The sequence below is a fragment of the Coturnix japonica genome, chromosome 1, assembly GCF_054131305.1.
Source record: "Coturnix japonica strain WE chromosome 1, WE-NBRP24, whole genome shotgun sequence".
Classification (NCBI taxonomy): domain Eukaryota; kingdom Metazoa; phylum Chordata; class Aves; order Galliformes; family Phasianidae; genus Coturnix; species Coturnix japonica.
The window spans coordinates 64,756,185-64,781,368 of NC_140663.1; the positions used below are offsets into that span (position 1 = coordinate 64,756,185).

The following is a 25,184-nucleotide window of genomic DNA, read 5'->3' on the forward strand; positions in this document are numbered from 1 at the left end:
AGGGCTGAAGAAACTAGAAAATGTCCCTGGTGCGTCAATCTATAGTTAGAGGGGCATTACTGGATAATATGACCCTAGCAGGATGCAGGGTTTATTCTTTTTTAAACATTAGAGGACTTGTCGAGCCTGAAGGGACTGAACGAGAATGGAGTGGATGAAACTACCTGGATATGCAGCACCGCAGAGTTAAAGCTCCAACTCCTAGAGCTTGGCACATGCAGTTGCATCTGTTTAACATCCCTGCTGCTTCTGGGCTTCACCCTGAGAACTGCTGCAGCACAGCACTGCAGAACATGCCCCCAAACTTATATTAGTCTTCTCTTATCATTCAGAGGGAACCAACAAAACTTCCCCTTTTCCTTTACAGTTCTTTCTCCTTCTGCCCAATGTAGGTGGAATATAAAATGCTGAAGGAAAAAGCAGCTTTCCCCCTACAGTAGAATTTCCTTTTCAGTTATTTTTAATCTGACATCTGTTTTAACATGCACTCACACACTACATTTATTTTAAATGTTTCCCTCCCCTGTGTTTTATTATTTACCTCCTGTTCTGAAGAGATCACAAAAGATTACAATTCTGTGAAGCAGTAACAATGGTGGTGACGATCTCTCTTACTTCTTGCGACCTCTGTTTTCCCTTTATCTACATCTTCCTGCCACTTGCCTCCCAGAGGCCTTGTTACAGTTGCTACCAGCTGGGCATTGGCATTTGCATTTTCAGGAACTGGACAAATCGAAGTTAACTAGAACACAAAACCCTTCTTGTTAGAGCCTGGATAGAATAGTTGCTCTTGGTCATAGCTCCATTCAGGCCCTACAGAACATTAAAGCAAGAAGCTGTGTTCTGGGTCAGACGACGACTGTGCTGTGAGGAAAGACCAAGACACCACTGGAAGCTGCAGAAAGCAGCTACCTGTAATGCATCTACTCTCTGGGTTGCAACAGCAATGGGAACCCCTACACTAAAGGATCACCAGCCCAGCCCTGGCACTGGTCATTGCCGAGACACGGGAAATACTCTGGTTTGCTTGCTTGTTCACTGCAATCAGAAAGTATGTGATAATTTACATAAATCTTTGAATATAAAAGATCTGATTGCTATTGGTGAAATGGAAAAATGGTCACCCAACACTTGCTTACTCTTTCCTTTAGGATGTGCAAGGACTATCACTGTTTTGGGTGCTTCTTTCTAAGTCTTACTTCTCAACTTACCGTTCAGGCTGTCTTGGATTCTAATAAAAATGGTCAACAATGTTGTCTTCGCATATTGCAAATAAATTTATCCTTTGTTGTCCTATTAATAAGAACTGGCCATATGGACATTTCCCTGTCTTGTTCTCCGGGGTAGGTTACATCTAATTAAAAGCAATTCCCTCCCTCTACTCCTACTGCACTCTTTATGTATCATCCAGATGTCAGCACTTGTAATTTCAGCAGAAGTGCACCAAAATTTGGATAAAAGTTGCCATTCTTTTTTTTTTTTCTTTTTCTTTCTTCTTTCTCCCCAGAGGAGGCAGGGAGCCAAAGTTCCAACTGAGCAAAATAAAATTAAACGTAGATCAGCCTTTTCTGTCTCAGAAGCATGTGCTATTGTACACAATGTATGTTCTCTGCTTTGGAAAGGAAATGAAAGAATGAACTTATACTACTGATGAAATAAAGATATCAAAGTATTACTTGCCCCAGCTGATATGTGCACTTTGAATATAATTACTATTTAATAACTTTGTTTCCTGCAAACTAGGAAAAAAAGCTTACCCCTTCTCCCAATTCCCTCTTCTTGTAAATAAGTTGATGCAGGATATTCTAGATTTGCAGTTTCTACTTGACTTTCTTCTTGAATTTATTCACTCGTTTGCGAAGTGAGGTAGTCAACAAAATGAAGCTATTTAAAATCCTAAATGAATATAAGTGTTACAAAAATAATGATTAGTATACTAGACTGACTTCCACAAAACATATGTTATACTCTGAAATATATTTATCTAAATATAGATATATTTATACAGATAAACAGGCATAACTGCCTCTTTCTTTTCTAAAGGCCTGAAGCAGAGTGCTAAATCTGAACTTTTTTCAAGGTCTATTCAGTAGTGGTGTGCTGCCCCCTCCCTGGTTACTGATTTCAGATCCCCATTTCCTTTCATACACTCTGTGCAGCTGTTATGACCAGCTGCACCAACCTAGATAAAGTCTCAGTTCTTCTTGGACAATGGGAAATAAATAGCAGACAATAGTCAGTCATGTTGGGAAGAAATGGAAGAGTGCAGAGGAAGTGCTGGTCAGAGTAAAGGGCACCAGTGCAAGCACAAACTCAAAAGACCACCCTGAGAATGCTTCCAGTTCCCCATCAGTGGGGACACCATACACCCTGCTACACCACACTCCAACAAGAGCTTGGAATGCACGTCAGACCCTTCCTTTCAGCTTTAACTTTCTCACGGGGTCAGCATTAGCATGAGCCCCAAGACACTCATGGCTTACCCTGCTCAGCCTCCCCTCATCATGCACCTACCAGACCAAGAGCCAAGCTTTGCCTCAGCCTGGGGCCCTCAGCACTGCCATGAGTGATGCTGTAGGAGTGCCAGCCCTGCCTCTGCTTCCTAGATGGACTTGCACTGTTGCTAGCTATCTCAAAGACAGCCAGTCACCCGGTAATGCTCAGCCATCTGCTTATTCCTCAGGCTGTGTAAGACTCTTCAGAAGGCCAAACCTCTCCATACTGTGTTACACAGAGCACTAGCGACTCAGGTGGCTTAGCCAGATACATAACTGAGTTATTATCTTTATGAAGTCAAGATCTTTTTGTAATAAATGCACCTTGTAGCTTGATTTATAACAAAATCCTCCTCCTCTTACTTCCCTGATGAGACCTACTTAAGTCAGTGAGACTAGTCGTGATGATAAGATAATTAAGTTTTTAGTACAACTCCGGTTAGTGAGTAGAATGCAGCTCTGAAGTAATGAATCTACCAGCTCCAGTCTGATATTCCAAAGGTGTTGATGATTTAGGTATTATTCGTAATGTCCTCTGAGAAAAGCACTTTTTCATTAAAGCTGAAACTCTGTACAGGACACAATTCTTATAAATTACAGAAATGCTCTTAGAAGGGAAAAGCTGAAGTTCAGATAGCATAGCGGAGAAACCTGTAAACTGACAATCAACCCCCCCTACATTAAAATGCAAAGATTTGCATGAATGTGTTTAAAAATGACAGGAGACAGGAAAGGGAGCTTCTAAGCAAGACTGACTAAAATTTTTAAGAGTGAAATGCCTGCAAATAGCCTCCTGAATGCATAGTTAGGCACCTATATAGAAGCTGCTTGATTTTCAGTTGTTCTGATCACCCAGAGCTCCCATTAGCTTCAGGAGCAACTGTGGATACTCAGCTGCTCTAGAAATCAAGCCACCTTTATTCAAGGGTCTAAATATGGATGTCTGTGCCCAAGTTTGGCAGAAAAAATAAAGAAATAAAATAAAAAGAAAGGTTTTTTGATACCAAGATTTTATAAAAGAAAGAAATAACCAAGTTTCGTTTCCTCAGGTTACAATGCTTGAAACCAAATCAGCATAACAATTAACAGTGCAAAGTACCCCTACCAAAGATCTAGTCAGAGGTGAATGGAAAGCTGTTCCAAGATCTGTAGCTCTTAATTAGCAATATGAAACATTCTTTAGATACTTCATTTCTCAGACTGAAAAGTGTTACCAGGACACCCAAATCTTTTTCATAGTATTTCAGTGTTGCCATTAATAAGCTTTTCAGGCTGGGCTGAGGACGACTTTGCAAGATTAACTTTGCAAATCTGTAAGTATTAACTATTTAACTGTTCCAGAATTACCATTTTTTTTCCCCACTTTTTGATCAAGTGCAACCAGCAGACTTGAGCATATTTTTAAATGCTGTAGTATATGAAAAAGAGATCATCACGCCTTTCATTCTATCAAACGCACTCAGTTGTCAGAAGACTTCTGAATGCTTTTTTAAAGGCTTCTTTTATAAAAATAATCCTGAGTTGATTTTGTGTTTAAGCCATTGCCAGGTCGTGTTGAAGTGCATAAGAGCCAGTCACGTGGTGGAAAATCTGCAAGAAAAAAAGGACATTCATGATGGACTTATATATGACTATAAATTTCAATGTATCATTGAAGTCAGAAATTAAAGGCATGTCACAAGAAAATGATGGACATTTATTTGTGTATGTGTATATTCATAAAATATGATGCAGTATGCCTTCATATACTTGTTTATATGATTTGAACTAAGAGCTCTTGCTGCCTTGCTTGGAAAGAAAAAGAAAAAAGGAAAAACTTCTGTTGCTTTCAAAAACAGACAAGTAGAAGACAATTATTTATTCCCATTGTAATCTTGGTTTCATGATTTCAGCATTATTTCTAATATTCAAAGCATTCAAAACTGCTTATGCTTTTATATGTCTCGTTTCAAACTCTTCACTGTCTCAGTGCTGGGTGTTTCCCTGTTTTCTGTGTTTTGCTTTTATACATATCTGTTTCTGTGAATATAATGGCTGGTACATTTTATCTCATGTGGTGTTAGATGACACAGCATCGCAGAGCTTTGGTCATGACTGCGGTCTCTGTACAATCCCTGGCAGATAAGAAGGTGCCACTGTTAAGAAACCAGAACAAACTACCACATACTCTATCTGTCATGTAAGACCCAGCAGTGATAGCAGTGGCAAAAAAAACCAAACAAACAAAAAAAACCCAACAACAAACACTAAAAAAATGCTCACCATGCTTTGTCGTAACAACAGACATGATTTTAGGTCAAGTGAGAGGCAGAAACAGTCTGGCAGTGAAGCAAGACAGTATTATTCTCACAGCAAGAGGGAACTGGGGGTTTTCAAATGTCATCAGTATTCACCTGATATCTTTAATCTGTTAAGACTTTTCTTATAACATGTTAGTACTTCAGTTGCTAGGAAAGATGGGCAAGGGAACAGTTTCGTGTTTTTCTCACCTTCAGTCCCCCTACACAGCAGATATTCTCTCATAGCACAAGAACTATCAAACTGGGTTTTTTTTTTGGTTAGGGCTAATATCACCTCATCTCTTGGGCTTAAAGAAAATGGGAGTAAAGCTGAGTGGCCCTAATGGTTTAGTCCTTCCTATGATACTATATCACTTCAACTACGCCGTGTCCTTTGAATTAGATCCCCCCCTCAAGTGAGGCAGATAACAGGCAGATGGTTCTTCCTACTGTAAACTACACATTGCCACTCTATCTCATAACCTGTTTGTCTGCCAGGAAACACAGTGACCTGCTTGCACAAAAATAAAATCAATTAGAAAAAGTGAGACTTTGTAATAAGCAATTGCTTTTTCTTCTCCAGGAAATAATCAATACGTAAGAATTTCTCTATCAGCAGTACCATTTGTAGAATGAGAGGATTTTTTCCATGATATGGAAACACACTGTAAACAGTTGACACAAAGGGTCTGTAATGTTTCCTGATGGCCATCTGAACTGGCAACATGTAGAAGTGCCAGAGAATGCACTGCCACGCATTAGCAAAAGACTACATGTGTACAAATGGAGCTCCTTTGCTTACTGCACTGTGAGCCTGGCCCAGGCAATCGTCAGATACTTAGGATACCAGGGTCCCAGAGGTCTGTAATGACAGGCAAAATTTAAGCTAATGCTGTGCTGGAAGTGAACTTGTTAACAATGTGTAATTGCATGTTCTGTTATCTCTTAAGTAACACCAAAAAGCATCTTCTGCAAAAACAGCGAGCCAGCGCATTTGGAAAGATAATTGTTTCTTTCTAAAAATCTGAAAACTAATAGCAACTAACCTGTTTCTCAATGTCTTCCAACAAACTACTAGCACCAAGGCGAAAGAGCTCTGGTTTCAGCCATTCCGTTCCCAGTTCCTCTTTCACCAGCATAAGCCAAGTAATAGCTTCTTTTGCTGTCCGAATACCGCCAGCAGGCTTAAATCCAACCTATATATATATATAAAAATGCAATACTTCATTATGGCCCCAGAAGAACAATCAGCATTTGTAGACCTGCCATCTAAATCTGTCTGTGGTGTATATAAAAAACTCTGTTCTGGTAAATATCTGACTGTAAGCAGTGTTTGGTCTGGACTATTGCTGCAAGTCATCCATCAGGCCTTAGTCCTCACACTGAAAGACAAATTTTTTGTCGTGAGTGAAAGCAAGGGAGGGAGCAATACTTTTTCCCCCTGTGCACTTTCTCAGGAGCTGGGTTTGAGAGAATTTTGCCCATAACACGTTAGGTCAAGGGATTTAGGCAGGACCAAGGCTATCTGTGTATCAGAGAATTATAGAATGGCTTAGGTTGGAAGGGACCTTAAAGCTCATTCAGTTCAACACCCCCGCCATGGGCATGGTTCCACCCCGCAGCTCAGGATGCCCAGGGCCCTATCTAAACTGGCCTTGAACACCTCCAGGGACAGGGCACACATAGCTTCTCTGGGCAGCATTTGCCAGTCCCACACCACAATTTCAGTGAAAAATTTCCCCCTGGCATCTAATCTAAATCTCCCCTCTTAGTTTAAAATCACTCCCCCTTGAACTACCACTACCTACCCGTGTGAAAAGTTAATTTTCCTCCTGCCTAATGAGCTCCCTTTAAGTACTGCAAAGCTGCAGCAAGGTCTCCCTAGAGCGTTCTCTTCTCCAGGATGAACAAGCCCAGCTCTCTGTAGGAGAGCTGTCTTTGTAGGAGAGGTGCTCCAACCCTCTGACCATTTAGTGGCCCTCCTTTGGACCTGCTCCTAAAATCCTACTTCTTTCTTGATTTGGGAGCCCCATACCAGGACACAGTCCTTCCAATGTGGCTTCTCAAGGGCAGACTAGAGGGTGACGATCACCTTCCTTGTCCTGCAGAGCACCTCTCTTTTGACACAGCTCAGGATACTGTTAGCCTTCTGGGCTGAAAAAGCACACTGACAGCTCAATATCACTTACTGCTCACGTTACAATCTTATTTCAAATAAGTATAAATGCCGTTATGTAAAGTCAAAGATACCAAAGTAAAGCATGCAGTGCAGCTGACTTGTGTGAAGAGCAGTAAAAGGCAGTTATATTTTACAAAAAGCCTGAGATCCAGAATAATGCATAACTGGGCTGTAAATTCAAAGTTACTTTGAACTTTTTCACTGAAGTTTACTATGTGGAGATTAAATTAGATCTCTTTACAAGAAATGTATTTTTTTTCTATTCTACAAGAACTGTAAAACTTCCCTCCCACCAAATACTGGACATACTTTCAGACACTTGATGAGAGATGTGTCATAGTTGGTTAGGTGAACTGCTATGTGTATTAGGAAACAGACATACGACAGGGAAAACCTATCTTTAAGGCATACCCTGAATCTCGTGATCCCATGAGCCAGCACAGAGGTGACCTGCTGCGCACCCTTCTGGTTATGTGCCACTTACACATACCTCATTCAAAGACAGCATTTGTAAAGCACAGCTATCAAAATCCCGGTCAGAAAGTTTGTTGCTTGCATTACCTCAATGTGCCAGGAGCACACTTCACACTTTTTAAATTCCAGAAAAAACATGTAGAATTAAGAAAAAGTGTAATGAAAGTGCATGAAAGAAGAAAATCTGAACGAACATGCACAGCAGCACATAGTGATGCTTTCTACATTTCCTTCTGCCATACATCTTTATCTTGGTTGGTCCTTCTCTTTAGCCTCCTTGTGAAAGAATTACCATTTTGATTTCTCTATATATACTTTCCTGAAAGCTCACTGCATTGATTGTTTTTTGTAGGGTTTTTTTTTTTTTTTTCTTTTCTTGTAACTTATGAATGCGAAGGTAGAATCTAAAATTATCTGTCATTTTAAATAAGTTTGGTTATTTTAATAGTGATTTCAGGACAAACAAACAGAATAAATCCTTCTTTAACACTCAAGTATTGTGATAGCAGCATATTTCCAATAAGATTATAAAGAACAATAACAGGAAAAGCTTGATAAACCCAAACACAAAGACTATATTTTTGTGGATGGATGCGTAAGTGTATGCATACATCTGTTAACATTAGATTTCCAAAAGGAATTCAAAGCACATCAACTGGAAAAGCATCCTCCAGACAATAAATTAAAATACTGGGTCTGTGTTTTCCCTAAGGAAGAGAAATCCTAATCAAATTCAAATTTAGATTTCTTCCTAGAAATACTGCAGCTCTTTAAGATAAGCTGTGCCAAAAAAAAAAAAAAGAAAAAAAAAAAAAAAAAAAAAGAAAGAAAAAAAAAGTAAAATATAGTAAATAACTAACTAAAAACACTATGCAAAAATCTTTTCCCTTTTAGCAAATTCTGAAAACTCTTTGCAAAAAAAACAAACACAACAACAACAACAAAAAAAAAAAAAAAGAAAGAAAGAAAAAAAGGAAGAAAAAAAAACAACCACCAAAAAAACTGACAAAGGAAAATCTGTCCTCCCCTCCATTTATTGCACATCTGACTGCCATAAAAACACGAAAAGGAAAGGCGGGGGCATTTAATTCGAGAGCGGTATAAAGTCCAGCTACCACTTCCCTGCTGTTTCACAGCATTTCATTATTTTGCTTAATAAGTTCATCTCCTCAAGAATTTTCTCCTCACCTTATATTATTAAAAGTAATAAGTTTTTCTGGATTGGGGGTTTTCCCAACAGAAAAACCAATTTATGTATGTCCTTCAATAATGACAGGAAAAGATTATTTCCCATTATATTGCACACTTTTCATATCACCACCACAGCTTATCATTCAATAAATGTTACTCTGCAACTTGTTCCTATCCTCGAAGAAGTTTAATTTCTGTATTAACCTGTTTTTCCCAGCCAACGCCTTGCTAGAAAGGATCCCTACAGCAGCAAAATTAGTTTGTTAAAGAAACCATTTAGAAATCTCTTGTCGCTGATAATATTGTCTTCAGTTAATAAAAGCACACAAAGTCAGTTTACATCTAATTCTCTGACATACACAGACATAAGCACTCGTTCTGAATAACACATTTTATACCATGAATAAATTCTTTTAAAGCAAAAGTTGAATTCAACATTTGTATCCAATTATATGTACAAAGCTGTGCTGACGCCTAGCCTTTAGCACATGGCTCCTGCAAGCAGCACCTGTGTAGAGGCCAGTCATTTGGTCCAAGGGATCTGCCTCCTTTTGGCAGCAATGATGCTTCTGCAGACACAAGACTGTGAGGGAGGCTAGAGTTGTTGTTATGGCAGGCAGAAATACAAACTGGGGAAGCGAGGAGCGAAAGCAACCCAGGGATCCATGTCAGCCTCATCCAGACAACTACAGAGAGCAGAAGGATATATGTAACCTGTTGTGATGTGCTCCTCAAGCTCCAGCAGCCCCTGAAGCCATCTCAGCCACTGTCCCACTGATCATCCCATGTCCCAGCATCACATCATCTGCTGACAGGAGGCATTCAAGGCCAGGCTGGATGTGGCTCTTGGCAGCCTGGTCCAGTTGTTGGTGACCCTGCCCACAGAAGGGGGTTGAAACTAGATGATCTTTGAGGTCCAGATCAACCCTGATCTAAGAAGGAGCTCTGCTTGTCTGTAGATATAGGAAATGGAAGGTGGCATAAGCCTTTCTGAATAACATCCTCCTTTCTCTGCTCTAGCAGCAGGATAGATACACAACCAGTTCATAGACTCCTCTCTGTTCCGCACCTCCTGACCTTCCTTGATAGTCAGATAAAGGGTGCAATGCTCTCCCAGCCTCTTTTGCTCTCCCTCCATCTCAAACAATAGGATCCAATTGGATCTGCCCTCTTGCTGCCTTTGAAAGGTTTTCCAGCAAGTGAGAAATGAGTAGAATTTGCTCATTGGGTATCCAGAAGTCAGAAAATAGAGTCGTGTACTCTAGATGAACTCTTGGTGGCTATACGTCTGTACAACTCCAAGGAAACTTATGGGAGTATGCCAATCACTGTCAGCTGGAGATTCACTCTGTCATTGAGATGACTAGTTATCTTACATGGTGAAACAAAACTCAAAACCAAACGCATCATGTGTTGTAACAAAACTGCACGAGGTTTTAGGGAAATTAACTGACAGTTACTCAGGAGAGGAAAGGCAGAAGTGTGTTTTGGTTTGGGACTTTTTCTTTGTTTAGATTACTAGTGAACAGAAAGAGGAATACAACAGAGAAACCCCACTGCCCACTACATATTGCTCTATAATCATGGAAGCTGATGTATGCAGATTTTTATATGCTGCATTTTGAAAAATTTACAGTCCTACAATCTTCTGAGTAACTCTGTTAGGTTCATTTTCAGAAGGGTCACGAGAATTACCTTAAAGCCGGTTTGCCAGTAGAATTCTTTAATGGCTCGCATCATGACTGTTCCAACTGGAAGAGTTGCATTTTCCACTTCCTTTCCTGTAGATGTCTTTATAAAATCAGAACCTTAAAGAAAGTAAAAATCTTTATGGTAGTTTTAGAATGAGAATCATTGTGCATATGTGTAATTCACACCCTCCAAGGACATCCTCATCCTTCACAGCAATTACAAAGCACCCCTTTTATTATCCATGTGGTGTCAATGTTAACTTTGCAACTGCAAAGACTAGAGCAGGAAGGTGAGATACCCACTTGGTTTCAGAACAACCTAGGTATGCCAGGGGCTAAATGAGCACCTCAGCTCTTAATTCTCTGCTCTAGAAATCACATCAACTATCCTTTCAATAAACTCCAATATATTACAAGGGCTACTCAAAAACTAATGCCTCCTATTTTACTACACTGACTCGCAACATCAGAAACAGATGTTGGTGGCATGGCAGAAGAGGTTGAACCTTACCACCAATATTCTATTACATTTTGTTTCCATGTGATAGATGGCAGCAAAGGGGCAGTCTAACAGAATGGCGTCTGACATGAAAGTGCGTATGAAGCAAAGGTGTGTCACTGAATTCTTCCATGTGGAAAAAATGCCACCCATTGACATTCATCAACAACTGCTGATTTATAGGAACCAAACAGTAGATGTGAGCACAATGAGGTGGTGGGAGATGCCAAGTTCTGGACAGCCATACTCAGCTGTTACACCACAAAATAAAGAACAACTCCGTCAGCTCATCTACATGTGTGAATCTGTAGGTTACAACTGCAGACTATGTTATTTATGTATACGTATCAGCTTCAGTACATTGGAAACAGTGGTGGCAATGTTGGAATATGGCAAAGTTTGCACCAGGTGGGTATCATGAATGCTCAGAGAGGAAGAGAAAGATCACCATATGCAAGCCTGTCAAGACCTACTGAACCAATACAAGGCAGAAGGTGACAGTTTCCTGGATCACATCATTACTGGTGACAAGAAGTGCTGTCATTACTATGAACCAGTGTCAAACTGGCAGTCCATGGAGTGGAGTAGCCATGATGAATCCCTGATTGAAGAAAAAATTCAAGATGCAGCCTTCAGCATGTAAAGTGATATGCACCATCTTTTGGGACAGAAAAGGGGCGATCCTTCTGGATTTCCTGGAACTCAAGACAGATCATCAACTCTGACCACTATATTGTGATGCTGACTAAGGTGAAGGCTCAAACTTCCAGAGTCAAGTCAGAGAAGAACATAACTTTTCTCCTGCAACATGATAACACCAGGCCCAGTACCAGTTTGAAGACTGTGGAGTACATTGCCAATCTTGGCTGCATTGTCCTACCACACCCACTGTATAGTCCAGATTGGCACCCTGTGACTTTCATCTTCTCAGGTTGATGATAAAGATAGATGGCATGGGCGACATCTTCCTAGTAATGATATCATCATAGAGGCTGTTAAACAGTGGGTCACCTCTGCTAGTGCAAATTTTTTATGAGCAAATGCAGGCTTTTGTTAATTGGTGGCAAAAACGCATAGCTAATGGTGGTGACTATGTTGAAAGAGTGCTTAGCAGCTGTGAATTTGCTCTATTGAATAGTGTTACTGTGCTCTTTGTATCTGTTGTAGCTCCCATGCAAATAAACAGGAGGCATTATTTTTGGATAAACTTATGTATATGTTTCTGTATATAAGTTATACATGCGTGCTACATGTGTTATGTGTATGTAAAAGGAAGATGGCAGATTAACAACAAAAAAAGCCAATGACTTTCTCTGAACAAATTTTGCATATAAATCAATATTTTAATATTTCCACAAGGATCATTCTCAACAGAAACTATTTTCATCAGGTTTTTAATTTAACTGCGCACCAATTTAGTCTTGTATTTGACAGTCTAGTGCATCTTATCTCAAATAAAAGCTGTTTAAAGTGAAAACAAAAAAAATCCCGTGTGTGTTTAATGAAACCAGCTGTATCACACTGTAAACAGAGGAACAACTCCTTTCTTACGCATTTTGTAATTGTAACACTGCAAATGACTATACTTAAAGCCATGGTCTCACATAATGCAGTAACAATATTAAAAAAAAAATCTGTGCTTTTCAATGTCTGATCCTTCACTGACACAATACAGTGACAAAAGTTCTTTAATTGCAATAGAGCACACTTCACCCCTGGGAACCTACTTCTCCTTAGAAAAGGTGTAGTGTGGGATCATTAATTATCAAAAGTAATCGTGAGTAGAAGAGGGGTAATTCAAACATAGCATAGTAGTGCATCATCCACTTAAGTCAATTGGAACTGCATCTGCTTCCACTTCAGATTTGGCTTAAGGTCCATTTTGTCTCTTATTTGAATGATGAAGCCTCTATGACATCCCCTAGAGAAAGAAAGGGAACTTTCACTGCTGGCTCAAAGTAAGGAGATGCCTTGACTACATTCTGACAGTGTGTTGTTATATGCTCTAGAGACCCGTCTTTCTGACACAGGTTGGCACGCAGCTATGTTTCAACCTGTTAGGAAGTTGAGACAAAACCAGGCATGCTTCAGTGTCCTGTAATTTAAACATAATCAAACTTCATCACTGACACTGCCTCCTGTAAATCCATGTTTGTTTGTTTTTCTTCAGGTTTCCTGCCTAGGCATTCAGTGGTGTTTAAACTGCACCACGCTACAACATTCCCCATTCAAAACTGAAATGACTACTCAGGAAACAAGTTCTAACCACAAAGAAGTTGCAATATGAAAAAGAGGCAATTAGAAGTTGATTGAGCCTTGCAGGGAACTGGGAACATATGAGAGATAGTTGAGTTATACATTTCAGAGCTATCCTCTGTCAGAGAGACAGTATGGACATCTGATAGTCACATTAAAACAAATAGTGGAAGTGAAACTTTAACAGTGCCAAATTATACTTTTAAATTCCCTTTTGAAATGCAGCACTTAAAGTCCTTCATTGCAACACTTTTCATTTTTACTAGTACAAGGTAAGTCAAAGCTTTTATAAGTCTTATAATTACAAGTCTCTATGGTACAGTTTCATTAAAAACTTTCATTAAACAACAGCTGCCCTTGTATATGGTCTTCTAATCAATTTGGTCAAACAGAATGACTTCTAATCAGCTGTTGATAAAAATAGAAGATGAAATTTTAATTCTAATAGATTAACCACAAACTCAAGATAGTCTTCAAAATCCATCTAGCTCTATTCTCCAGTGGATTTAACGACTATTCAGCAACTCATTACTAAATAGAACAAGATGAACATTTTCCAGTTCATTAAAGAAATGTACTATGTATTTTTGCATTGTCCTCATGATTCGTTACAGGGAGTCTTAATTACAAGATAATGGATAATGGTTATTAAATGCAGACTCCAGTAATGAAGCTCTATTCATTTGCGAGCCTCAGAGACTGCAAAGAGGGGAAAATAAAATTACTAGCTTCAAAAGATTAACGGATCAAATTATTATTCAATTTTGAAAATCTCATTCAGACTTCACAGAAACAAGAAGAGATTAAAAACTACTATTAGTACAAAAGTAGTGCATTTATATATTTATTTTTAAATAATATCTTAAGGCTATTACCAGAATAATCAGCTTTAGATGTGATTATTAGACAAACATACAGCCAATTTAGTAGCATCCTCCACCAAAGAAAACAATATATTTTTATTTCCTGAACAAATTCTATTCATGACACAAGAGCTTCCATGCAGGACTCCAGGCAGCCTCTCAGAATTCGGAAGATGCATGCTACCAAAGTGCTCTGCAACGTAATGTGTTATTAAAGTGGAGATTTCAGTAATGAAAAGGGGGATTTAAAAATCAACCGCCGCCATAAAAAGCAACTCATTAAGTAGAATTTATGCCAACCTTGTAATAACAAAAGTGTTTCATCAATTCTATTTCTTATTCATGTTTTCAAAAACATGTCTAAGGATTGAAGTTCAGTAGGAGGTTCATCTGGAAACTTAGGTGATGATTTAGAACCCCAAATTTATCACCCATCTTCCCAACTTCCTATGAATATATTCATGCAAATATCAAGGCTGATGTTAAATTGCCCCCTGGGTTGCTTGTTGCTTTCTCCTTCGTTTGGGTAGGTTACATGGAAGACTTACAAAATGAATTTGTCAAGGTAGACTTGTAGGCCCAGTAAGCTTGGAAAAGGCCACATTTTCTCTCTTTTTCACAGTGCAGCTGCGAAAGTACATTTGCCTTTCAGCGAGTCAGGCACGACTTGTTGAATCAGTGAAGAGTGCGGACATCAAATCCCCTATGCAACACAGCAGCACCAGATGCCTGTTTCAGCTGTGAACCTAGTAACAGCACTGAGGCCAAGAAAGCAAAATCTAAATGGAGACAGAAATTTGTATAAACCACAAGGAATGTGACCAGCGCAGACTGTACAAAGAAACTGAGTTTTCTAGGCAGTTGAGAGGCAGGCCATTTGAGCTGTGATCACTGTACCCTGTGATACTAGCTAGAATATTTCCAGATATTAAAACTCTGTTCCTCTGCTCTCTCACCCTACGCACACTATAAGCACTGTAGTTCACTGAAGATCATTTAAACCAAGCCAGTTAGATTTGCACATGCTGAAAGTAGTGGATCAAGCAGCTTGAACCCACACCTAGAGGTTAAGATAAGGCCCACTATTTATCCCACATACTCATTAAACCTTAAGCACCCAAGTGCAGGGAAAGACTTGCCCATGGCAAGAGACTGGCAGGGCAAAAACTCAGGGTCCTGTTTTCCTGAAGGCCAGAATTGAGCTGGTCATCCTACTGCTGTCCCCACCATCTTATCAAAACATCACAAAACTTCCCTGTCCCATGCAAAAATGAAGCAGAGCCTGAGAACCAAATAATGCTATTTAGCTGACAGCATCCAGGAAGCATATTACGGTTCCATAATTAAGCAATAATAAGCAGTACAGCAATTGAGGAGTAATCACAACCTTTTGGTTGCAAAGAGCTTCAAATGCCCTTGGGGAACGATTATAACTACAGAGTCTGAGTTGTTGCCTTACTCTTAAAAAAGCACAAAGATGCATCTGGCAGTTTTAAACAGTAGTTCAGAGACATATGCTTGCAGAGGGACAATTATGCCATGTTACCTAGTATGTACTTCTAGTGAGTAGAAATATATCTGGTTGCTGCAGCTTGGCTATAACAAAGTGTGACAGCATGGGGTAGATGCAGTCTCTTACAGGACTTCTTGGTCTGTTGTCACAGAATCATGCTGTTGAGGAGATCAGTGTAAGCCCCTGCTTTTTATGCTGACAAGGCAGCAGTAATAATATCACTACCAAATACACGTATATGAGTTCCATGAGCAAGAGTATATAGAGTACCTAAAAATAAGGATCTTAAGATCAAACCTCTGAAAATGAGTGACCAGGCTAACAAAAGAGGCTAATTCTTATTAGCTGAGACATCATGTTAGTCCACTTACACACCCTTACTCTATCCCAGTTACAAGACAAAATATACTTCCTGACAGCTCAGCTTTGCCATTTAAGGGAAGAGAATACACATCTGTGACAACACGCTTCAACTGTAGCTCACTGAACTGCTTCAGCTCCATCACACACAGTTACTGTGCCAGACCACTTGCTCAGGTGCCTATGCATCTTTTCAGAGCCTGCAGCTATTCTACCATTTTTGAAATTGCCAGCTTAAAATTTGGCATTTTGCGAACTCAGTTTTGCAATTCTTTTCTGAGGAGTGTCTGCATGGAAGAAAAAATGAATCAGAATGTGGGACTCCATGTTTAATGTCTATTTACAAATAAGACAACCTTTCTAATGACCTACTCTACCATCTCAGTTGGTTTTCAAGACTAGAAATGGATGCTTCCTTTCCTGTACACCATCTCTGGTAACGGGCAATCTGCAGGCCAAATAGTGCCCTTAGGAACAATTACACACACACATGAAGGGACAAATTATTAAGTCCATACTTATGCAAAATTCCCTGTAGGTGATCTCTGAAGGAATTCAGCATTGCTGAATTATGTATGGCTTGCTAATGCACTATTATAGTATCTACCACAGGTCTCCATAGGATACTATTACTTAATTAGTATTAGATTCTTGTGTGTTCATTTAAAATGTGTTTAGAAGGTTCAAAAGAACAATCCCTACCACTTTCTTTCATTCTGCTACAAGGCACCGGCTTTTGTTATTTTGAGAGCATTTCTTTCGATCCAAACCCTACTGTGAATGGTAAAAAAGAAATAATGGACATGCTTCCAATCTCAGTGTCCACAGCTGGGATCCCCGTCAATGGTGGTTCTCGGTTTTAGGCTTCAAACCATACTAAAGCAGAGGAAAAAAAAAACATGTTCGTAGTCCCCTCCCACAGTACCAAATAGAAGCAGTGTTAGGATGCGCATGAGTGCAGGAGCAGTACAGGCAGTTATGTGTCTCTGCAGTAGTCCTTCCTTGTCCTCTTCAATGAAAAACAGTAGCATATACTCCTAGGAGCAATGAGTGGAACCACAAAGAAGATTAAGGAATCCCTGCTTGTTAAACATTGCACTACTTCCCTGAGATTTTTATGTTATTTACTCAAAAATGTGTACCATGCATTACACTCATGGGTTTTATAGTATACAACCCATATTAACCTTATTTCTTTTTGCAGATGGCAATACTAAAACTGGGTAAGGAGTTTGCCTAATGACTTGTGACAAGCCAAAGGTAGAAGAATAAATAAATCAATGCATTCCAATGGCATATGATAACCGTACAATAATTACCAAGAAAAAATGTATCTTTCCTCTCAGCTTATCTAGTCCGAGTGCTATTTATTTCAGAGAGTTAACAGCACAGAGAAAGGTGGGCCCATGTCAATCTCATGAAGTTCAACAAGGCCAAATGCAAGGTCCTGTATCTGGATCAGAGCTATCTCAAGCACAGATACAGGTTGAGTGGAAAATGGCTTGAGAATAATGCTGAAAAGATTTTGGGGGTATCAGCTGATGAGAGATTCGACAACAGCCAGCAGTGTGTACATAAGAACAGGTTGCTCAGCCAGGCTGTGAATGCCCCCTCCCTGGTGGCATTCAAGGTCAGCCTGGATGAGGCTTGGAGCAACCTGGTCTAGAAGGAGGTGTCCCTGCCTATAGCAGGGAGGCTGGGACTCGATTATCTTAATGGTCTCTTCCAACCCAAGCCATCTTCCAGAGACTAATGTGTAGAACATGGGTTGCCTCCAGTTCTGAGCAAGACACAAAACACAGGAGACACCAGTGCAAATCTTCTCTCTGCTCTAACACGAGAACATGGGTTCTGCCTGGGAGCATGCCCCTGTGCACCCAGGCAGAAGGTGAGACCAATGGCATAGCACTGGCCCAGATGACTGGACCCACGGCATCTCCACAGCACAACACCTGTGACAAAATAAGGGACAGGCAGCTATGGCACTTTTATGCAGTGGAGAGAAGACTGGACTGGGTCAAAAGAGTATTTTTACAAGGGGGATGTTCCATCAGCTACTGAAGTGCTTGAAGAGTAGAAGAACCATAAACAACCCAAAATAATTCCAGAATAATATAGCTCAGAAACTGCAGCATAGAGCTGGCACAGCATAGTGTTACTTTATGCTGTAGCACTGCATAAAATCTAGAGGCAATGCTCTGCAGCATGCTTGGAGGACAACCCACAGCAGCAGAGCTGCTCCCACTCATTGCCACTGCCGTCTTCACTGTTACACAGAGGCTACTCTCAAAAAGGCAGTCACACCTTCAGCACCCTATTCCCACTCCTTGCTGCAAAGACAGCAAAGGCTGAATTCTGCATAAAAGAACTAACAGTCATAACAACACATAGTCTCTGCATGGGAATGTGGATATGGCCATGGACTGCGACAAAGGTGACCTTTCCCTGCTTTGGCAGTGTTACTATCACACAAACAGCATCTACAAGTATGCTAGGTTTTTGAGAAGGAACCACTGCACACCTTCTTATCACTTTACAAGTTGTCTCAAAAACAAGTTGCTGCTTTATTAAACAACACAAAGGTTGGCTTCTCCTTTCAGATTCGGGGCAGGCATTCAGGTTCTCAACACTGAGCCACGTTCAGGTTCTCTCACTGAGCTGAGCGAGAAAAGAAATTGTTGTGGGAGAACCTAGATGTTATTTCACAATTTCCCCCCTCAAGATAACTTAAAGACATTGAATTGCATTTCATCATTTACTTGTTCATACTTTAAATAATCTAAGCAATGATAAACCATCCTAAGCTGTGATATAATTAAACCAGCAATGTTCTAGGCATCTATTGGCATTCCTCGCTTTGTATCAATACATCTTAGTCTCTCAAAATGTTGTCTAGTACATGACATTTTGCAAACTGTGGCTAAAGCCCTGATATTTCTACCACTAATAGCACTAGCACTTGGAAGGAAATAATAAATATCCATGACTGCTTGGAATCACAGAACTACAAGGCGTTCCACATAACATGCTGAAGCAGCCAAATTTAGCTTTGTACAGTTTAATGTTGATAGCAACTAAGAAATAAACATGTTAACATTAAAACTCAGGTATGCTTACATACTATATATTAGCTTGTAACAAAATTATCCACATTGAAATAGCAACTTAAAATCCATTTGGAGATACTCTATACTGAACAATGCGACTAGAAAATTAGTCTGCTTCATCAAGATTAGAAGGTGCTATGAATTTTGAAGATTAAATGAAACAACAACAACAAAAAAAAACACACAATACAGCCAAAATCATGACACTTCAATGTCACTTTGAGTGTTTTTCAACACACTGTAACAAAAGCAGTTTAAGATTCTGTTCTGACTCTAACCCAGAGGAAGGAGCGATTGATTTTTGAGATTTAAAAGTCATGTCTTAATGCCACAGTCAGAATCTGCTCAGCATCCATCCTCTTTGTAATGCAAAAGACAAATATCCAGCATCAGCTGCTCAGCCATTTTGTCTCTATACAGAAGAAGGCAGCTGATACAGGCAGAGGCTTCTACAGCACTTCTGTGCTGGGGAGATTTTCAGTGTCAAAGAAATTTCCCAAGAGCCAATGTCCTACCTTTGCTTGAAAAATATTAAGTGACAGATACCACCAGACCCCAGTCTACAATGACTTCATTTCTTCCGTCTTGAAGAAATGAGATGATAGTTACAGGCTTGCATAGCACATTCAACCATCTCCCTCCAGTAATCACGTGATTATGTGGGAAATGTTAAAGCTCTTGGCTTAATTTTTATGACAATTAAAAATCTTCAACACAATCAGCTTATGAACAGGTAGACTCTGCCATGGGTGCAGGTGTTGTACACTCTCCTCCTGATGCAACAAGTACCATAAGGGAAAAACCCTGGAAAGACTTAGTTACAAATAAGGTAGTGTATTTCAAGGCAGAATTGTCAAAATTACAAAAACCATGAGTTGTTTTTTTCTTTTTACACACAATAATTTAATAATATATACATTTAATTATAAGAAACTCACAGCTCCTCCTTTCCAGCAAGTCTGCCCCTCAGAGTGCTTCCTCTTTTCCCACCTTGATAACTTGATAGCTGGCAAAGCTGCAAAAAACCCACAAGTGTGGGCTGTTGGGTGGAGTGTCTTCACTACTGTCAGGAAGGTTATTTCAGAAGGTTTCTAGCTCTTCAGGTGGCCTGAATACCAAAAAACTTGCTGCTCAAACAACAACAAAAAACCCAACCAAAAGCTCTGACTGTGCAGCCACACTCTGAGCAGGAAGCACCTCTCAGCTGGGGGTCAGGGAAAGACACATTCCTGTGCTTTTTTGTTAAGAAATCTTTTTTTTTCTCCTCAGCTGTATTATTAATGATGCTTACATGGCAAAACTAACAATTTTATTTCAAAGGGATGCTTTATGAAGGCATGTTGCTGATTTTTCTGGCATAACAATCTATAAAGAATTAGTTAAAAAGGGAAGGAAATCAGAAGAACTCTTAAGCACCATCAGCAACTCATAAGAAGGTACTTAACATGCTGGGACCTTGTTTCTTCCCCTCCACATGTCAGAAGTCTGCATCCTAATCTGGTCAGAGACTACAAATATGGAAAGCACTGTGAACCAAAAGTGACTAAAATCTGATCAAACAACTGCCTGGCTTTTTGTTAAATGTAACTGATGCAGAAATACACATTTGGTCAACATACTGGCAAAATGAAGATGATATTTTAATCTTGAAATCTATATGCTATCTATAGGTTTTACTTTTTTCTAAACCAACACTAAAAATATGTCATTTTGTATACAGGCGTTTCATTCTTTTTATTGAAATACTGGGAATGAAAGAAATTGTGTATCAGATTCTCTTAGTGCTAGATATATGTATCCTCACTGGTATTAGTGGAGAGTTATTAAATGTCACTATTCATTGAGACAGCACATTTAATGTCTTTCTTACAAATATATATATATATATATATGAAGTTCATATCTTTGCATGGAAAAATACTTTAAAGCCTTACTTTGATAGCAGTGGTTTCTTTAACCAAACTTACACATTCTATAACAGAAGAGGTTAAGCAGAACATTATCCTGGCTTGACACTTGGCAAAATGCAGCACTGGTGACACTATTAATGTCACACCGGGAAGCACAACCACCTCATTATGCCTTTCCTTCTGAAATATTAAGCTCTTGGCACAAGAGAAAAAGCTGTCCATACTGTCTCCCACCTCAGTTTGGTTCTAAGCATGCAAAGTTTAGATCATGCAAAATACAGCAGTGAACAAAGCTACCCAAGGCTGCACCCTAAAGGAACAGATATAATTATGTGACAGATCCTAATACACTAAACTCAAAGCCCTGCAGGATCAACACATTCAGCAATGACTTCTAACAGAGCCTAAATTGGTATTTATACTTTCTGTAGTGACTCATGATTACTCTGTCAAAAGTAGGACTGTGATGCATACTTTGTTTCCATACTCAATCTAAAAGAAAACTACAAAAGTTTAAATCCTCTGTGTCTTCTTTTATTATTATTAGCAGGTGGTTCTAATTGAGTAAAAGTTGACTGTGCCACAAGACTTAAGAAGTTTAGGAAACCTATCTTTTCTCCTTGTCATCTCAATAAAGATGTACATACTTCCATAAAGCTGCCATTTTTCCAAGTCACTGAATCACAACTGAAGTCACAAGGAATTGTGTGCTTAGCATTTCTCTACATCAAAGCACACACATACGTATCTGTAAGTATTTACACTGAAAAACACTGGTCTGAAGTAGTGAAGTAGCACAGTAGTGTTGCACGTGCTTTCTATAACAACTAAACAAAATATCCACTTTGATAGCCATTCACTGCAGAGTGCTTTAAAGCTCCCAAACGTTATCCAAAAGTAAAAATCAATTGTCTCCATTTAATTAGCTATCTCTTCAAACTTTCTCTGATCCAAATGATGGAGTTAAACAAAATGGTTACTAGTAACAGGAGGCTGTTGTTAACCGGAAAGCTAAAATGGGTGTATACATGGGGAGATCAGAAGAAAAGGATGCTGCTGCATGCTGTTTGCTTCTTCAGTGTGAATTTATAAAGGGGAGCGAAAAGTGTAAGATGAGGAGAACTAGCAAAAATTTTGAAAGGATTAAATTCTCAGGAACCAACTACGCCAAAGAAAAATGGAACATGGATTCGGCCCTAAAAAGATCAAATTATTCAACTATTTATTAAAATAGTTCATCATTGTAATTAAAATCCAAGTGCCTACAAAAAAATTATTTATGAAGACACTTTTAAAAGCCATTTGTTGTGAATTTAGGAAAGAATCAGTCAAAAAGAGCTTGTAATAAAAAGAAGTTATTTGTTTATTCATAAAACTTATTTTGGTCTAGCATTCCACTAAGAAACCCTAACATCTGCTCAATGGCAGCTGTAAGTAACATTAGGAACACTCAGTCAGTTTATACGTTTCTTTTTTATTAAAAAATAAACAGCTCTTTTTAAATTATTCACTAGTATATTTAGATAAAACTCTGTGCTGTAGCAATGCACATTTTGTGGAAAGGCATCTGCAAGCTTTGTATGATCATGATGATCTAAACCTTTCTACGTTTCACTGACTACTTTAGTCTTTATGTGATGTCCCACCTAATTTAGCAAATGAAAATGTAGAAAACCTACAAGCTGAATCAGAATCACAGCTATGAATAATACAGAATGCATCACTGATGCCTCAGATGCCCTACCTCCTTCCAACTTGCACGCATTCTAGTCTTATCTTCCCTTTGCTTTTCACCATTTAAAACTTCCTCTCAGACAGTCTTTCTGCTGTCTTTCATAAAACAGACCTCAGACAATAACTTCAGCTGGCTGAACTATTGCTAAGTAAGGAACTGCAGCGGTGTTAGTAATTACTAATTCTTTGTTCTAATCCATAGTATTTTCATTTTTAGATTGCAAAGTGCTTTGCATACTCCTGCTTTTTGCTGCAGAAACAGCACAAATGGCAAAGGATCCCCTTAAAATCTCAAGATTTCTCTTCATCCATCACTCTATCACACACTCATATAATTTTTAAACTCTTGCTTGAACACTTGAACAGAAAAATACATTACTGTCTTCCTAGGTTTCTCTTGTGTATTCATTTCTTACTTCATGATAAGAGCAAGTCTCTGTTAATGAACCCATAATTTAGATCAAAAACATGGAGTAGCTCTGTTTGTTTTATTAGGATTGTTTGGTTTTACTTTTAAGTAGCAAGCCAGCATTTCTGCAGTGCACTCTGGAAGGAGTTAGTTAGAAACTAAGTAAGCTGTAATTCTAATCCTGGTGCTGGAAGTGGCTGAAAATGGCATGGCTACCTTAGCACAGCACCCATCCAGCTAAAGGTCCCAGAGGAGCCTGCACAAAACTGCAACTGCACTGCGATCATAACCAAGCAAACTGCTCAGAAGCTAAATCTGGTTACATCCAGAGAGGCCACAAACTCTTCCCCATTACAACAATATAAGCAGTTAGCTATCAAGAGCACATAGTGTCTTGTTACCAAAGTAGCACATGCCAATGCTACCTTCCCTCATGCTGACATTTGGAGGCCTGGAGAAACATGGCACTTTTTCCATCATACCCTAACAAGATGCTTTCTCATCTTAAGGTTTGGGCTCCTGTAAAAGCTCCATTTATGTGTAAGGCTTTGCATTTCCCCTGAGCCCCCTGCATGTCCATTTTCCAGGACCAGTGGGAAGGATGCTTCTGAAGATACATGATTCATAATTTCCTTTTGCATAATTTAAGTTTAATGTGCTGCATGGAATATGGAACATCTCCATTTGTTTCTTTTTTGGTTCTTTAGAGATGAATTAACAAATCTTCCTGATAAACTGCAAAACTTTGCCGCTACAGTGTTTGAGACAGGTTTATCAGCCGGACGTTGCATTGGCCGTGTATTGCCAAAGTTTGTAGAAGGAAGAGGTTTTGCTTACAGGGTTCTGACATCAACAAGGAGAAAGCTTTTCTACACCTTAGATTTACTGAGAACTCAGGAAATCAGCTTGAGAAATCATAACACTGCAGGGAAAGTCACTCTATACCAGAAGTGCTAGAGGGAGAGAGACATCAAAGCAGCAAAAGGCAATCAGATGTCAGCTGCCTGTTGACTTGACCTGGACCATGGACTTTGCTGTCATCCTTGTCCTTGAAAATTCCACTTTGAGCAGGACTATTAATGGAAGCTCTGGAAAAGCAAATGCAGTAGGGTAACAATAAAATATACATAGTCAGAAACTAGATATCACCTTATCTGAGAGATGTTAACATTAAAAAGTATTTATCTATTAGTCTCTGATTTGACAAAATTAATTTTAAAAGATATAAACCAGAAGCATTTCCCACAGGTTGAAATTCCAAAGTACCGTATGAAAGAAAGAAGTATCCTCCATTCCTTCCAACATCTTCCCAACAAGGGTTGTCCTCTGGTGCTATGAATCAAGGAGCAGAGAAAGTCTGCAAGGCAGATGAAGCCATCAAAGTACTTACCAACAAAGTTCTGGCCCCTTCAAAGCTCAGCAAAAATCGAAAAGCTATTGTGAAGATATGGTGAAAAATACTACACTGTATTGTCATATTCTGATAGAAATATTTTCCTTTGAGAGAAGTCTGACAAACTCTATGAAGATGACCTTTTAAATTCCAGTTAAAAACAAATAAGGAATGGAAGCTGTTAAATGCAAGCTTAAACGCTTGCGATCAAATAATCAGTCCTATTTAGCTCAGCAAGGAATTTGTTTGTAGTAACATGCAACCCAGCAGTAAGCTTGCGTACTCAGCCTGCTTCCCTGCACTTAATGAAGTAATGCCTGGAAATACTGTGTCAGCACTATTAGGAAGTGGTCTGTTAAAAGTTAGCGGGTGTCTTTATATTGATCTCAGCATGTTTTAAGATCCATCTTATTTAAGATCCATCTTACTGGTAAGAACACAATCCATAATCTCCCAAACACTTAATTGTTTCATACAACTTATTTTTGACCCACTTTAATGTCTCAGTATGGAATTTGCTTATATGTTTCTACCTTTTGGTACGCTTCTTTGTTTTTCACAGTATTCCTGTTCCTGATGAGTAAATGGGTCTGTCTGAATGAGTGTCTAAGAGTGTTTCACAATGGCCTATTCATGTTTAAGATCATTGACTTCCAGTCTGTTTTTCCATTCAATATATTTCTGCTTAGAAAACTAATTTCACATTCTACTGTCATGAATGTATTCTTCAAAATAATTTCACAGAATCATAGAATGGCTTGGGTTGGAAAGGACCTCAAGGATAACCAAACTATGACCCCCCTGCTGCAGGCAGGGCTGCCAACCTCCACA

At 39.2% G+C, this 25,184-nt stretch overlaps 1 protein-coding gene and 1 long non-coding RNA gene across 7 annotated transcripts in view; both read right to left on the reverse strand.

Annotated features, from left to right (window-relative positions):
* Positions 1-1,896, reverse strand: part of LOC146762476 (uncharacterized) — a 29,866-nt gene extending 27,970 nt beyond the window's left edge. The window contains exon 1 of the long non-coding RNA XR_014944741.1: positions 1,758-1,896. This is a non-coding gene — a long non-coding RNA (uncharacterized LOC146762476). The remainder of the gene's footprint in view (positions 1-1,757) is intronic.
* Positions 1,897-3,387: 1,491 nt separating this feature from the next.
* Positions 3,388-25,184, reverse strand: part of DERA (deoxyribose-phosphate aldolase) — a 51,684-nt gene continuing 29,887 nt past the window's right edge. For 2 of the 6 annotated variants that reach the window (XM_015867793.3, XM_015867785.3), the window contains 3 exons: positions 10,314-10,426; positions 5,821-5,970; positions 3,388-4,085 (listed from right to left, as the gene is read on the reverse strand). In XM_015867793.3, the coding sequence (XP_015723279.2) occupies positions 4,029-4,085; positions 5,821-5,970; positions 10,314-10,426 (320 nt within the window). In that variant the 3' untranslated portion in view covers positions 3,388-4,028. Of the gene's footprint in view, positions 4,086-5,820; positions 5,971-8,994; positions 9,494-10,313; positions 10,427-12,130; positions 12,730-23,834; positions 24,049-25,184 lie in introns of those variants that run through there. The other 4 variants (XM_085543341.1, XM_032445895.2, XM_085543357.1 and 1 more) reach the window with 4 other exon arrangements.